At 40.0% G+C, this 14,776-nt stretch overlaps 2 protein-coding genes across 11 annotated transcripts in view; both read right to left on the reverse strand.

Annotated features, from left to right (window-relative positions):
- LOC120504542 (E3 SUMO-protein ligase RanBP2-like) overlaps positions 1-9,454 on the reverse strand; it is a 36,415-nt gene extending 26,961 nt beyond the window's left edge. For 2 of the 4 annotated variants that reach the window (XM_039714109.1, XM_039714108.1), the window contains exons 1-3: positions 2,661-2,809; positions 1,592-1,822; positions 1,008-1,153 (exon numbers count right to left, since the gene is read on the reverse strand). Coding sequence is in view for 2 of the 4 variants with exons in the window: in XM_039714111.1 (XP_039570045.1) it covers positions 1,008-1,153; positions 3,560-3,790; positions 4,628-4,780; positions 6,120-6,231; positions 6,765-6,832; positions 9,181-9,255 (785 nt within the window). In the remaining 2 variants the exon portion in view is untranslated. Of the gene's footprint in view, positions 1-1,007; positions 1,154-1,591; positions 1,823-2,660; positions 2,810-3,559; positions 3,791-4,627; positions 4,781-6,119; positions 6,232-6,764; positions 6,833-9,180 lie in introns of those variants that run through there. The other 2 variants (XM_039714111.1, XM_039714112.1) reach the window with 2 other exon arrangements.
- Positions 9,455-13,084: 3,630 nt separating this feature from the next.
- The window catches only part of LIMS1 (LIM zinc finger domain containing 1), a 68,207-nt gene continuing 66,515 nt past the window's right edge, over positions 13,085-14,776 (reverse strand). For all 7 annotated transcript variants that reach the window (XM_039714142.1, XM_039714144.1, XM_039714143.1 and 4 more), the window contains one exon: positions 13,085-14,595. Coding sequence is in view for 2 of the 7 variants with exons in the window: in XM_039714141.1 (XP_039570075.1) it covers positions 14,481-14,595 (115 nt within the window). In the remaining 5 variants the exon portion in view is untranslated. The remainder of the gene's footprint in view (positions 14,596-14,776) is intronic.

The following is a 14,776-nucleotide window of genomic DNA, read 5'->3' on the forward strand; positions in this document are numbered from 1 at the left end:
GAAATGCTTCAGATGTGAACACCACAAAGCACTCTAATAAATCAAAAGCAGCAAACCCAACATAGTCAATGTTAGAGGAGAAAAATAAAATAAAACAAAACATACTTGGATATTAAATATTGCTCGAGGTCAATGTTAGAGGAGAAAAATAAAATAAAACATACTTGGATATTAAATATTGCTCATCCATTCTGTACTGCTTCAAATACTCATGCAAGATTAACAGACTCAAAAATATTTTTACAGAACACAACACAACAGCCATTATAGTACTGAGGAACAACAGTAAGTTAGTAAAAACCAGTAACAAAGGAAAGATAATGGCAAGAAAGAAACACAGATCTTAATTAAATTATTGACTACAAACACTATTTTTACTAGTCTAGGTGCACTGCAGATGGTAAGCCTTTAAGCTAGCTGTAACACCACCAGTTTTCTCTGAAGGAGGTTACTCTTGCTTCAGGTGGTTTCCTCCCTCCCCATTATTACACAAAGTTCTTAATTAGTCCAATGCGCTTTGTTATTTAATAACAGAATGACTAGGACAAAGTTGACACACAAGAGGGAGTTTTGGCTTTTCAGTTTGACTTTTGCTGTTTTGTTATTTTCCAATTTTCCAATTGTCTGGAACAAAGTTGACACACAAGAGGGAGTTTTGGCTTTTCAGTTTGACTTTTGTTACTTTCCAATTTTCCAATTGTCTGGGAAATCTGGATTAGTCAATTGCTGAAGTACAGAACAACTTTTCTAACCACAGGAAAAGAAGGTACAAAGACCCCAAATATAAATAAGTGCTCTCCATAGCTGCATGCTGACCATTCAAACATCTGTAAAAAGATAGCTTGGGGTTCACACCCAGTAAGAAACACTCTTGGTGGTCAGTACAGAGAATCTCCTCTCCCACCCAAAAACAAGATAAGCTGTGAAACAGAAGCTTGGCAGATGTTATGTGACCACAAACAATTCTTAGAGGGCTTTTTCTTACTACAGAAAAGTTTAAACAGTACCTTTCAAGTGCCTCTCTGCATTCCTGAACATCTCTAGAAGAAAGTGTCAGTTTGACAAAGCTGGAATAGGCCAGCAGATGATCTTTCTTGATAGTTCTCCAGTTATTTTTATCATACTCCAAGTCTTGTAAAGATTCCAGATATTCCTAAAGAAGAAAGTTCATCACAGGATAAGGAACAGTCATCCTTCCATGAAGACAAGGGCAGTACTTCTCCAAAACACACTAGTAGCATTTATTGCATAATCCAGTCTCACAGGTGAGAACTTAACACATTCTTCAGCAGCAAAGTTCCAGGGAACTACTTGCTTGAGCAATTTTATCCCTAATGGAACTGCTGTGTCTAACTCAGCTTTTGAAGTTAGAAACTCAATAGCTCTACAAAGTTTAATTTTAGGGAGAAAATTCCAATTAAAAAAAAAAAACCACACAAGAAGTATTTTGTAGTTCCACTGGTTTCAGTAGACTTGCATTTGAAGGAGTTAAATCCCTTGAGAAATAGCTGTCAGAATAAGGACACTAAGAGAAACAGACCAGGTAAAAAGATATGGAAGACTACCACAGGATCAAAATATGATTAAACACCTCAAATGTCTCTACAACACAGGAACACCATTCCAAGCTTGACTGCAAAGGTATTCTCTTCTCTGCCTCCTGACAGTGGAGCACAGCATCCCTTAATCTGTTATTTGAACGATAGAGCGCAACTAGTCTGATGTTTATGTAGACGTCATCTGGTCTTGCATAAAGTTCTGCTTGAATCAAGTCAAAAAGCTGATTCCACCCATCTTCACCTTTACAATCCAGCAACTGCTCCTGTTGAAACAAGAAGGCAACATATCAATATTTCATTTCCCACATGAGTCTTCTGAGCAACTACAGTACTGGGTATCATTCTTTCCTTCACTACAGAGACTATATCGCTCTAGCTAGAGTACTGCTAATAGCTTTCAGGTATTACAGAAAGTTTGATTAAATACTCAAATATTTAAAAATGTACATGACTATGACAAAAGAAAAGTCATCAGAAGAATTTGCCTCTTACCGAGAGAGAAATACTTCTCAAAACATTTGGTTCAGTGACAACAGACCATACCTTGCTTTAAAAAAACCCAGACACCTTGAGACTTCAATATAGCTGCTGCCCAAAATTACAAAAATTAAAAAGCTACACAAAATTAACATACCTGTGTAAAAGTGACATTGCATGGCACGAAGTACTTACATGGTATTTGAGAATGACAGCATTGCTCAAACCATGCAGAAATGACCATAATACAGATGTAAAAACAAAAAAAGCAATGTAAAGTAAGAAAGTCTGAGTTCACAGATTGGCTACCTTCCTACCACAGTGGAAAGGACAAGTGACACCCACCTAGTCTTTAACTTCTTGACTGTGATAAATAATTTCTCAGCATTTTGGAAGAGGATTAAACTTGAAACATTAGAATGGGTATGAAAGCATGCAGCTGCGGCTTCCTTTAAAACTGGACAAAAATGTCAGACTAGAAGGAGAGTAACATCTAATAGTTTTAATATTAAAGATACTAAAATAATTTAGCGAAAGTTTTCCTTGAGGTGACATGCAAAAGGCACTCCAGACAGGTGTTGAAAGTTTGCTCAAGCCTTTGAACAGAGGTAATTTTGAACTTACCTTCAACCTGTAAATAGCAGGGCTCCCAGGAAAGAGCTTAGCAGCTCTGTCAACCCAGTATTTTGCCCTTCCATCAGTAATGTCATTATTGCATAGTAACTCTGCAATCTTCAGTACAAGATCTTTCTGTGTTGGGTTCAACTCCACAGAACGCTATTTTTCCCCATGCAGTCACAGGATTAAAAAAAAAAAAAAAAGGAACATTAACTTATGATCTATGTACAACAGGCAACAGGTAAGAGTTACACCCCCACAAACATACCCAGCTATTCAAATCAGTTAAATCTATAAATACAGAGCATATAAGAAAAGCCTTTCTACATGCTACCACTAGTTTACAGCATCCAAATAGAACTGCTAAATTTCAGAAAAGCATAAGAGAAATAATGCAAACCATTTCCTCTGGATCTATCACTAGCTACTGCTATACACAGACAGCAGGACTATAATGACCTCCAGTCTAGCCAGGTGTAAAAACTTGAAAAAAATTAAGACACAGTTTAAGAAGTGTGATAGCACTTCATACATAGAGTTGTATTGGCCAGACTTCTGAGCACATCTTTCTCTCTGAAACCAGAACAAAGACAACCCAACTGGAAATCTGACATTAATACACTTGCCTGATCAAAATTAGATTTGTCCCTCCCCTCTGCACATGCCCTCTTCAAAACCAAACAAACAAAAAACACAGTAAACCCACAGTCTTCTAGCAAAGAAAATTCCAATTAAAAAAAAAAAACCACACAAGAAGTATTTTGTAGTTCCACTGGTTTCAGTAGACTTGCATTTGAAGGAGTTAAATCCCTTGAGAAATAGCTGTCAGAATAAGGACACTAAGAGAAACAGACCAGGTAAAAAGATACGGAAGACTACCACAGGATCAAAATATGATTAAACACCTCAAATGTCTCTACAACACAGGAACACCATTCCAAGCTTGACTGCAAAGGTATTCTCTTCTCTGCCTCCTGACAGTGGAGCACAGCATCCCTTAATCTGTTATTTGAACGATAGAGCGCAACTAGTCTGATGTTTATGTAGACGTCATCTGGTCTTGCATAAAGTTCTGCTTGAATCAAGTCAAAAAGCTGATTCCACCCATCTTCACCTTTACAATCCAGCAACTGCTCCTGTTGAAACAAGAAGGCAACATATCAATATTTCATTTCCCACATGAGTCTTCTGAGCAACTACAGTACTGGGTATCATTCTTTCCTTCACTACAGAGACTATATCGCTCTAGCTAGAGTACTGCTAATAGCTTTCAGGTATTACAGAAAGTTTGATTAAATACTCAAATATTTAAAAATGTACATGACTATGACAAAAGAAAAGTCCTCAGAAGAATTTGCCTCTTACCGAGAGAGAAATACTTCTCAAAACATTTGGTTCAGTGACAACAGACCATACCTTGCTTTAAAAAAACCCAGACACCTTGAGACTTCAATATAGCTGCTGCCCAAAATTACACAAAATTAAAAAGCTACACAAAATTAACATACCTGTGTAAAAGTGACATTGCATGGCACGAAGTACTTACATGGTATTTGAGAATGACAGCATTGCTCAAACCATGCAGAAATGACCATAATACAGATGTAAAAACAAAAAAAGCAATGTAAAGTAAGAAAGTCTGAGTTCACAGATTGGCTACCTTCCTACCACAGTGGAAAGGACAAGTGACACCCACCTAGTCTTTAACTTCTTGACTGTGATAAATAATTTCTCAGCATTTTGGAAGAGGATTAAACTTGAAACATTAGAATGGGTATGAAAGCATGCAGCTGCGGCTTCCTTTAAAACTGGACAAAAATGTCAGACTAGAAGGAGAGTAACATCTAATAGTTTTAATATTAAAGATACTAAAATAATTTAGCGAAAGTTTTCCTTGAGGTGACATGCAAAAGGCACTCCAGACAGGTGCTGAAAGTTTGTTCAAGCCTTTGAACAGGTAATTTTGAACTTACCTTCAACCTGTAAATAGCAGGGCTCCCAGGAAAGAGCTTAGCAGCTCTGTCAACCCAGTATTTTGCCCTTCCATCAGTAATGTCATTATTGCATAGTAACTCTGCAATCTTCAGTACAAGATCTTTCTGTGTTGGGTTCAACTCCACAGAACGCTATTTTTCCCCATGCAGTCACAGGATTAAAAAAAAAAAAAAAAGGAACATTAACTTATGATCCATGTACAACAGGCAACAGGTAAGAGTTACACCCCCACAAACATACCCAGCTATTCAAATCAGTTAAATCTATAAATACAGAGCATATAAGAAAAGCCTTTCTACATGCTACCACTAGTTTACAGCATCCAAATAGAACTGCTAAATTTCAGAAAAGCATAAGAGAAATAATGCAAACCATTTCCTCTGGATCTATCACTAGCTACTGCTATACACAGACAGCAGGACTATAATGACCTCCAGTCTAGCCAGGTGTAAAAACTTGAAAAAAATTAAGACACAGTTTAAGAAGTGTGATAGCACTTCATACATAGAGTTGTATTGGCCAGACTTCTGAGCACATCTTTCTCTCTGAAACCAGAACAAAGACAACCCAACTGGAAATCTGACATTAATACACCTGCCTGATCAAAATTAGATTTGTCCCTCCCCTCTGCACGTGCCCTCTTCAAAACCAACCAAACAAAAAACACAGTAAACCCACAGTCTTCTAGCAACTAAACTCCAGTTGTTATCACAGTTTGCATTACAGGATTCTAAGACAGTAGTACAAGAGGCTATGCATGACTTGGGGAAAATTTAACAGCAAGGTAGCACAAAGATCAAGTCCAGAAGAAAAACCAATGAAGCAACTTCAAAATATACTACAGAAGCAAGCGGTATGAAGAATCCTGTCTGCAGCTAAAAACTTGAAAAAAATTAAGACCCAGTTTAAGAAGTGTGATAGCACTTCATACATAGAGTTGTATTGGCCAGACTTCTGAGCACATCTTTCTCTCTGAAACCAGAACAAAGACAACCCAACTGGAAATCTGACATTAATACACCTGCCTGATCAAAATTAGATTTGTCCCTCCCCTCTGCACGTGCCCTCTTCAAAACCAACCAAACAAAAAACACAGTAAACCCACAGTCTTCTAGCAACTAAACTCCAGTTGTTATCACAGTTTGCATTACAGGATTCTAAGACAGTAGTACAAGAGGCTATGCATGACTTGGGGAAAATTTAACAGCAAGGTAGCACAAAGATCAAGTCCAGAAGAAAAACCAATGAAGCAACTTCAAAATATACTACAGAAGCAAGCGGTATGAAGTGAAGAATCCTGTCTGCAGTCGTTCACGTGCTTTCCATTGTCAAACGTTTATGACACAGTTTTCCCAGAAGCATGTTTTCTTCTATGGCTTTGAGAATGTTCAGCCACAGAAGGGTTTTAGAAATCCTTTTATAAAGGAATAAAGTAGAACATTAGGGGTTGTAGCTGAATGTAGCACTTACCTTGTAACACCCAAAAGCTTTTTCTATGTTATCCTCAGCTTCATAAATTTGTCCAAGAAATCTGTGTGCTTTGGGATCTCTCTCTTGTACATTGAGGTATGTAGATATGTATCTATGAAGGGGAAAAAAGTCTGTTACTCGACCAGTATTTTTCAGTAACACTCCCCCTCCCACCCAAGCTCTAACGGCAGCTGTATCTGCCATACAGGACACACAGACATATTGTGTTCTACATGCTTTGGCCACACCACAGAAGTATAGACATGTTTTGTACCGGACACTTTGTGAGGACCTTTAAGTAAGCAGCAATACTGCTTATACCTGTACACATGCTACTTACTCACCAACCAGTATCTCTGTTAAAATAACAAAGCAGGAATTTGTAGAAATGGTAAGAACTACTTAATACAATGAGCAAAAAAACAGCCAATTCAGCCAGGTAAGTTTTTTCAGTACTATATAGCTTATCTTCTAATAAATTATTGTTTAACAAAGACTTAAATAGCACTCATTGTCCACACTGACTGCTAGCTTAAAGCAGCATGATATTTATCTTGGTTTCTTTGGTCTACTTCATAAAAACAAAGCTTTTCTTGTACATTTAGAAAACAAAAAAAAAAACCACAAATGTCCATCAATGCTTACCTTTTAGCAAGTTCATATTCTTTAATTTCAAAATACAGCTTAGCAAAGAGGAATCCTTTCATCGATTTCTGAAGGAGAAAAACCATGACAAACACATTTTAGACATTTGGTTCTTCAACAGTAATTCCCTAATAAGTGACCTTTCTTTCCAGCAATGCCTAATACTCAAGTGACTGAATTTGATAATTCATTATCAGCTCAAATCCACCCATCATATATAAGGGTTTGTTTCTGAAAGATGTAGGTTTAAGAATTAAAAGAGTAAAATTTTTTGCTATAGAAAGGTTACAAGGAAGATAGGGATTACAAGAGAAGAAAACAACAAGCCTTCATATACATGGTACTTCACATATCACTCATTAAAAAGAGTGGAAGATTAGTGTCATCTACATTTCATTTATTGCTGTGCAATGTAGCAAGGAAAAAAGATATTCCACAAATCAAGAGAGATTTGCCATTTAGCCCTACTGTAGTGTACTGTCATCAGACACTACTGTTTAAGTATACTTGAGGAAAAAGCAACTTTTGCTTAAGTCATTCTTGTTTGGGTAAGAAATGCACTCACGCAGTAGTTGATTTCTGACTAAACAACTTTAACATACACACCCTAGAAGCAAGAGGTGAAACAATCTTCCTGTTACAAGGCAGTAACAAAGAAGCCAAGGTGGCAGAAGCATGGTCGGGAGGAAAAGTGAAAGGAGTGAGTTACAGAACTGACAGAGCTACAAGCAAAAAGGTAGAAGCCAGACAAAATTGAAGTATGTGTTCTCAATAGCAGCTGAAAAACAATTTTGCTTTTGAACAAAGAAATACTAGAGCTAGTTACATCTATGATTGCAAACAAGTGTGTATATTTTGAATTCACTTGAATTATAAGTCTCCATCCCTCTCTCACCACTGCTATTCATGAAAAATTTTAAGGAGCACTTAAAAATGAAAGCAGGCCTCCTAGGTCACCTCAAGTTTCCACACTGTATTTTTGAAGCCTGCTGTAAATGGAAACACTGAAGCATGTCAGAGAGGAGCTGCATTTCACATCTTCTTTCAAACACTGATGAAAGGAAACCTCAATATAAATGCTTTGCAGCCTTATAAGCACTCCCCTCCTAAAATCAACACAACAGGAAAATCAGCAACATTTTCCACCAATGACTGTGCTTATACAATTAGTTGTAAGCATTACTTATTAAAAAAAAAAAGAAAAAAAAAAGAAAAACCCTAAACAAGTAAATATGCACAACAGGAGAGGATTTATTTTGTTGCTGAGTTCAGTAGAAACACCAAAGCAATTAAAGAGCACCTATGATTTTGAGAGTAAAGCCCTTGACATTGGCTGTTCTAAACGGCACCCAAAGCAATTAAACCGCAGAACAACTTTGTTGCTGTTGGGAAAGAGATACAAATAATGATGATGTACACACACAAGGCCCGCACAAAGGCCCCAGTGCATAACAGCGAACATGGATGTATTCACACTACACAACATAGTGCTGAATATTCTAACTAAAAAAGAAAAAGTCAATTCAAGAGCAGTAGAACAAGATCTTTCAGGATTAAATAGCTCCCATGAATTACATCAGACTGCTCACTGAGATCCTTCTCCAGATACAATGAAAAATGGGAACAGAAAGATTATTTTATCCCAGTTCCTCCTCTCCTACTACTATAAAGACAAGAATACTAATGACACAATACATTAAAAAAACACAGTGCTTCAAGTGTTCCTTGTTTAGATTCTTCTGAGAAAACGAAACTGGTGAATCTTTCTGAGAAACGAAACTCGGGAAACAGAGGAACTTAACTCTTACAAAACCAGAAAAGTCTGTAGTCAGAGAACAGATGGACTCTTTAAGAACTACACTAGGGCTTGCCAGCTGTAAATTACAGGTGCACAGCCCCAGTAAACCACTGTTCCCAGTTAGGGAAAGCACCTCCAGTATGCCGAACACCTTGGCCCTCCCTCAGCTCCCCCTACCTCACCCGACTTACCGAGACCCTGACTAATTACGCGCTCAGAAACACTCGCAAAGACACCTTAACCCACAGAGCATCAGAACAGTCAGGAACGGAAGAGACCTCTGGAAATCATCTAGTCCAACCCCCTGCCATGCCTCAGCCACCTAGGGCACGGGATACAGGCGCGTCCAGGAGGGGTTTGAGTATCTCCAGAAAGACATCCCTCGAGAGAGGGATCCCTTTTCCTCGGGATCCCTTTTCCTCTTACCGCCAAGGACGAGGGGGGGCCAAGCAGACCGAGCCCCTAAAGCGAGGCGCGGGGAGACCGCAGAGAGCAGCCGCCCGCAGCCCGGCGGCGCGGGGGCAGCGAGCGCAGCCGGCCCCGGCCCGGGGGCAGCCACGGAGCGGCCGCAGCGCCCCCCGGGCCCGGCCAGGGCGGGCACCGCGAGGCCGCGCTCACCTCTCTGGGCGACGGCGCCGCGGCCTGCAAGGAGGCGACGTAGCGCTCCACCTCGGGCTTCGTCCGCCTCATCATGGCGCCGTCGCGGCGGCGGGGACCGCGCCCGGCCTCTGTGGCGGCAGAACGCGCCTTCCCGGCCGGCCGGCGGCCCTGGCCCGGCGCCTGCGGAGGGGAAGGCGGAGGGAAGGAGGAAGGAAGCGCAGCAGCGACGCGGCCGCCGCGCGTTACGCAAGTTCCCGCTCAGCCGCGCGGCGCGCGCCGCCTCCCGCCCCCATACCAACGGCCGGGGGGAGGCGGGGACCTGGCCGGGCCTGCGCATGCGCACCGGGCGGGGTCGGGGATAGAAAATCTGTCATGGAAAACTGTGGGGAACCTAGTGGTGGCATTTTCTCACCTAAAAATACAATAAACTCACCTCGGTAATATATAAAAATATATATTATGATAACATGTTTATCACCTAAATAATGCACTCTATATACGTGGATATATATGTATATATGTGTGTGTGTATATATATGTGTATATACATGTGTGTGTGTGGGGAACCTAGTGGTGGCATTTTCTCACCTAAAAATACAATAAACTCACCTCAGAAATGTATAAAGATATATATGATGATAATATGTTTATCACCTAAATAATATACTCTATATGTGTGGATATATATGTATATATACGTGTGTGTATACATATACATATACATATACATATACATATACATATACATATACATATACATATACATATACATATACATATACGTTAAAAGATTTTACCTAAGGCTAAGTAACAGTTCTGGCGCCCTTACCATAAGAAGGACGTGGAGCTGTTGGAGCAGGTCCAGAAGAGAGACACGAAGTTTCCAGGGGGGCTGGAGCATCTCCCCTTCGAGGACAGGGTGTGGAATTTGGGGCTGTGCAACTTGGAGAAGAGAAGGTTCCACAAAAACCTCACAGCAACCTTCCAGCATCTGAGGGACCTACAGGGAAGCAGGAGAGGGACTTTGTCTGGAATTGTAGTGATAGGACAAGGGGTAATTTGTACAATTAAGAGGGGCAGTTTAGTTAGGATAAATACGAGGAAGGAATTATTCACTGTGATGGCAGTGAAGCACTGGCACAGGCTGCCCAGAGAGGCTGTGGGTGCCCCATCTCAGGCAGGTTTTGAGGCTGGGTTGGATGGAGTTGTGAGCATTCTGGCCTAGTGGGAAGTGTTGCCCATTAAAGACTACATCTTTAAGGTCCCTTCCAACCTGTAATATTCTAGGATTTTATACTTTGTAGTTCAGAGCAACTATAAATTTAATCTGTAAGCATAAGGGCCTTCTTACTGAGATCCAGTGTTCTAGAAAATGAGTCTCTAAATATTGTAGCTGCTGTGGTGAGAAACTTTTTTTTCCAGGCACTGTGGATAGTATAATTAAACAATTAAGCTCTAAAACACAGCTGGGAACATGGACTAAAAGATAGACCAGCAACCCTCAAGGCAGGACAGATTTGCAAATTGTAGTTTTACAGGTTTGGTGGCTTGAGGATGAGTCCTGTGGTGAAATTCCCAGCAGGAAGCCTCAGATTCTACTCACTGGAATTAGCCATCTTTCCTGCCAGTTCAGATGCTTTGGTCAAAATGAGGCCACTGGGCCATGTCTCTGAAGAAGTGTAATTAAAAATTTCTCCAGTTCTCAATCTCAAACAACCCATTGACAGTCACAGGATTTCTGCCACACCCAAAATATACTGACAGCCCCACAGCCCTTACCCTCTTTGCAGGAAAAATAAGGAAACATAGCCAACTTCTTCTTTTAGACCAGCAACACCCATTTAAGACCCTAACTGAAAGAATTAATCCTCTCTTTTATTTTTTTTAATTAATGGTTATTTATTTGGATTTAATTGATTTAATTCCACAAAAAATTTTTTTTTCTGTACTTTTAATGGTGTGCCTGCAGCTGGGATTATCAAACAATTTATTATCTGCACCTGCCAGGCTAAGTAATGGAAGTGTTGGTGCTGGTGCAGAGAGGAACGTTGGAGTTTACTTGACTCACTGGAGAATATTTCTGCACTTCAGCTGACGGGGAGGCATGGAAAATTGCCTTCATATAGACCAGGTCCAGTTCTTCGGCTCTGGTCAGTCTCACCCAGCGCTGTAGAAGTGGCACTCCCTGTGCTGTCCCTGGTGGTCGCAGCAGCGGCAGGACAGCGCTGGCTCCAGAGCTGTCCCTGCAGGTGATTGGGACTGCACACAGGACGTGCCACCACCAGTGGCACAAAGGCTTTAGGCTCAGCTCTTCCCCTGGCAGCCTCATCCACTGGGCTTTCTGGAGGGCTCCCCACTGTCAGCCTGGCCAGGCTTCCTAAAGGAACCTCTCCTGACCATGCATAATTTATCCAGGCAGAAGAAAGGGACAAAGCTTCTGAGGCATCCATTCCCAAATCCCCGGCTTACGGATTCCTTGATAGACCTTACAGGGTAGAAAAACAGTTCTAGGTTCTGCATCTTTTAGGAAATTATGTGCAGCTACTCAAACATTTATAATACTTCAGGCCAGGAAGTGAGCTTCAACACCAGACGTGTAATTGTCCAGGCTGCCTAATTGCTAGCTTGCCCCCTGGCTCTGCTTTGCAGGATTTTAACTCATCCTCTTCATGACCATGTGCAGGGGTATTATACCAATGACAGTTCATGACAACGTTCCCAAGAGAGCAGTATGGATTTGGGGAACACTCCACTTGAGATAGGACTCCAGTAATAATGTTTGCACCATGAGGGTGATGAAGCACTGGACCACATTGGAACACACTGGAACATCCACAAAACCCTGTGAAATCTCCTTGCATGTTCACAGTTTGGCCAAACAAGACCTTCTGTAGTGATGCAACTCTGAAGTTAGACCCACTCTGAGCAGATGGCTGGGCTAGCTGATCTCTAGTGCTCCCTTCCATCCAACATTTTTCCATACTTCATCAGGCTTTGAATCCTCAAGAGCCCTCAGATGTTTTGAGTGCTACATCGTGGGGTCTGACATACACACACTAGAGTTCATGAAACAGAAGGTGCTGCCTTGGTGAACAGCAGCACAGCACTCACCATCAGGAACTTGGAAATGCAAAAACCCAGCCTGTGCCAGGCCCCAAGGGCCACCAGAGTGCAGAGGAAATCTGAGGCCACTGTGCTGCAGATGGATATAACCCTGAGCAATGTGGATATGAGCCAGGTCTTGTCATTCAGCTTTGGGGCTCGTGACCCTTCCCAACTCTGAGCAGTAAGGCTGGGCACACAGGCTGAACGAGGAGAGGTACAGTCAGTGTAACATGAAAACCTAGAAGTCATTTATAACTCCAGGAGGAAGCAAGAGTGTGTGTAGTCTACTGAATTTATGGCACAGTCCAAAATTCCAACAGGGCTACTGTGCTAGTTAAGTAAACAATTTTTGAGGACATTTTAAGCTTGTATAGTCTTCAACAGGGTCAGGGACTGACTACATTTATGAATGTTATGGCATTCAATAATTATGTAGGATAAAATAGCCCAAAAATACCCTACCTAGCAATAAACTGAAAATTTGGAGTGACAGTTTCATTACAGTGAAAACAGGAGAGAAAAATTAACAGGAGGGTATATGTTTTACACTCAGACAAGATACTTTCTTTAGGAAAACCTAGTGACTGTGCCAATTCAGCAAATATCCAAAAGAATCAAGCTATTCTTTATGAAACAAACTGTGGTTTCTTTTATGAACCTTAGAACTACAGACAGACATATGCCTGTAGGAAAGGCATATGTCTCCTTTAAATAAGGATAATAAGGAAGTATTTACATAGGATCCAAGAGAGCCTTACTGATCAAGAGAGCCTTACTGCTTTCCCACCCATCTCAAGCAGTTATTTCAGAGAGGCAATACAAGGTTTAATAACATGGCCTTTATTGATGACACAGGAAAGCAGATGTTTTAAAGTAACTAATTTTTCATAAACATGAAAGAAAATTTTATTTCTGTTACATAATTACATAAAATCTGTTGAAGTCACTAATGTACAAAAGTAAAAAAAAAATGTTTGCATACTTCGTACCATCAAGAAGACCTAAGTATTTCCTATAAGAAAGGGAAAAATAAAACAAATTTGCATGGACAGAACTCAATAGTAAAAAACAATTAAATGTATGTTATAAAGAATTTTTATTATTTGTAAGCTCAGTCCTTGAGGATGGCTAAAGACGTAGATCCTAGCAGGATCAAACCTTGCATATTTACACACAGAGGTGTAAAATCAATATTGCCAGTTAATTGAAATACGCATTTTCAGTATTGTTCTGAAAATCAATGAGGTCTAGAAGCTAGATTTTAAATGCAGATGTTCACATTTCAAATAAAATACTTCTTGCATCCTGTATAATTAAGGCAAAGTATGTTATCTTTTGAAAATACCTTCTATAATAGTTTTTGCATAAAAATATGAAATAAAATATAAAACTATATATATTTAATGGTACACTGTTATGTATGGTCCAGCAGAATAAGGCACAAAAAGTAAATAGAATGCAAAAGCATATATAGAAGTTAATGTGTTAAGTGGAATATAGCAAAATTCAAGTAGTTCTGAGTATGCTCAATTCTTGCAATAGGAATACATTTTTTATATAAGTATCTCATGCTAAGCCTGATGTAGAAACATTCATCATATAAGCATAATCTGTCATTTTTATCATTTCATGTATGTCATCTGTACAGTGGATGTATTTAGAAATCTGATAGTTTTCAAACCATCTCAAATAAGGCTCCTTAATGAGATGACTGGGCCTGAAATCCAAGTGTGAATTTTTCCATGAGGCAAAATGTACTGGTTTCCTGCCCAAATCACTTGAGCTGGGTGAGTTTTGTCTGCATGCTTAATATGAAGGTTAATATTTTCACTAACATAAATGACAATACACGTCCCTAATGTTGGGCACATTTGCAAAGTTTGTTTTCACAGGTGGTGTTCACAAGCAAATTTTCTCTCTCTGAAGAGTTCCACAGAAAATTAGTGTTTAGAATGGCCCACCTGCATCAGTACAATGGCATTATTGGTCAGAAACCTTTCGGGTGAGCTGGCATTTATTTTGGAAGTATGGTCTGTTTGTCAACAAGTAAGCATACATGTATAGAGAACAGAGAATCTTAATATATTTCGGGTTGATAGAAGGCATGCATCAGCATCTGTTGTCTGACTGCAGCCTCAAAGCAGCAACTCCCCCCTACCCCACAAGTAGTAGCTATAAGATTTTCACAATGAAGAGGAGAGCAGATGAAGTCTTTACTTCCTTCCCAAAGTTTCAGCTAATTTCTTCAGTCTTTTCTTCAGCTCTAGGGGAAACTTCTCGTAACATTTTTTGCAGACAGGCTTCATATCAAACTCAACAAATTTATTCCTAAAACAAAGCAAAAGAAACAGACAAAGTTTTAGCAGGTGAGATAGTGAGAAAAAGATTTTTTTAAAAAATCTCCTATTAAATGTGCACAAGCAAAAAATTAGTCCCCCAATTTATACAAATACCTTGAGTTACAAGTTCTATACACTGCAGACAGTGATTACAATACTCTGTTGACCAA

This window comes from Passer montanus, unplaced genomic scaffold (assembly GCF_014805655.1).
Source record: "Passer montanus isolate IOZ18808 unplaced genomic scaffold, ASM1480565v1 scaffold3, whole genome shotgun sequence".
Taxonomy (NCBI): Eukaryota; Metazoa; Chordata; class Aves; order Passeriformes; family Passeridae; genus Passer; species Passer montanus.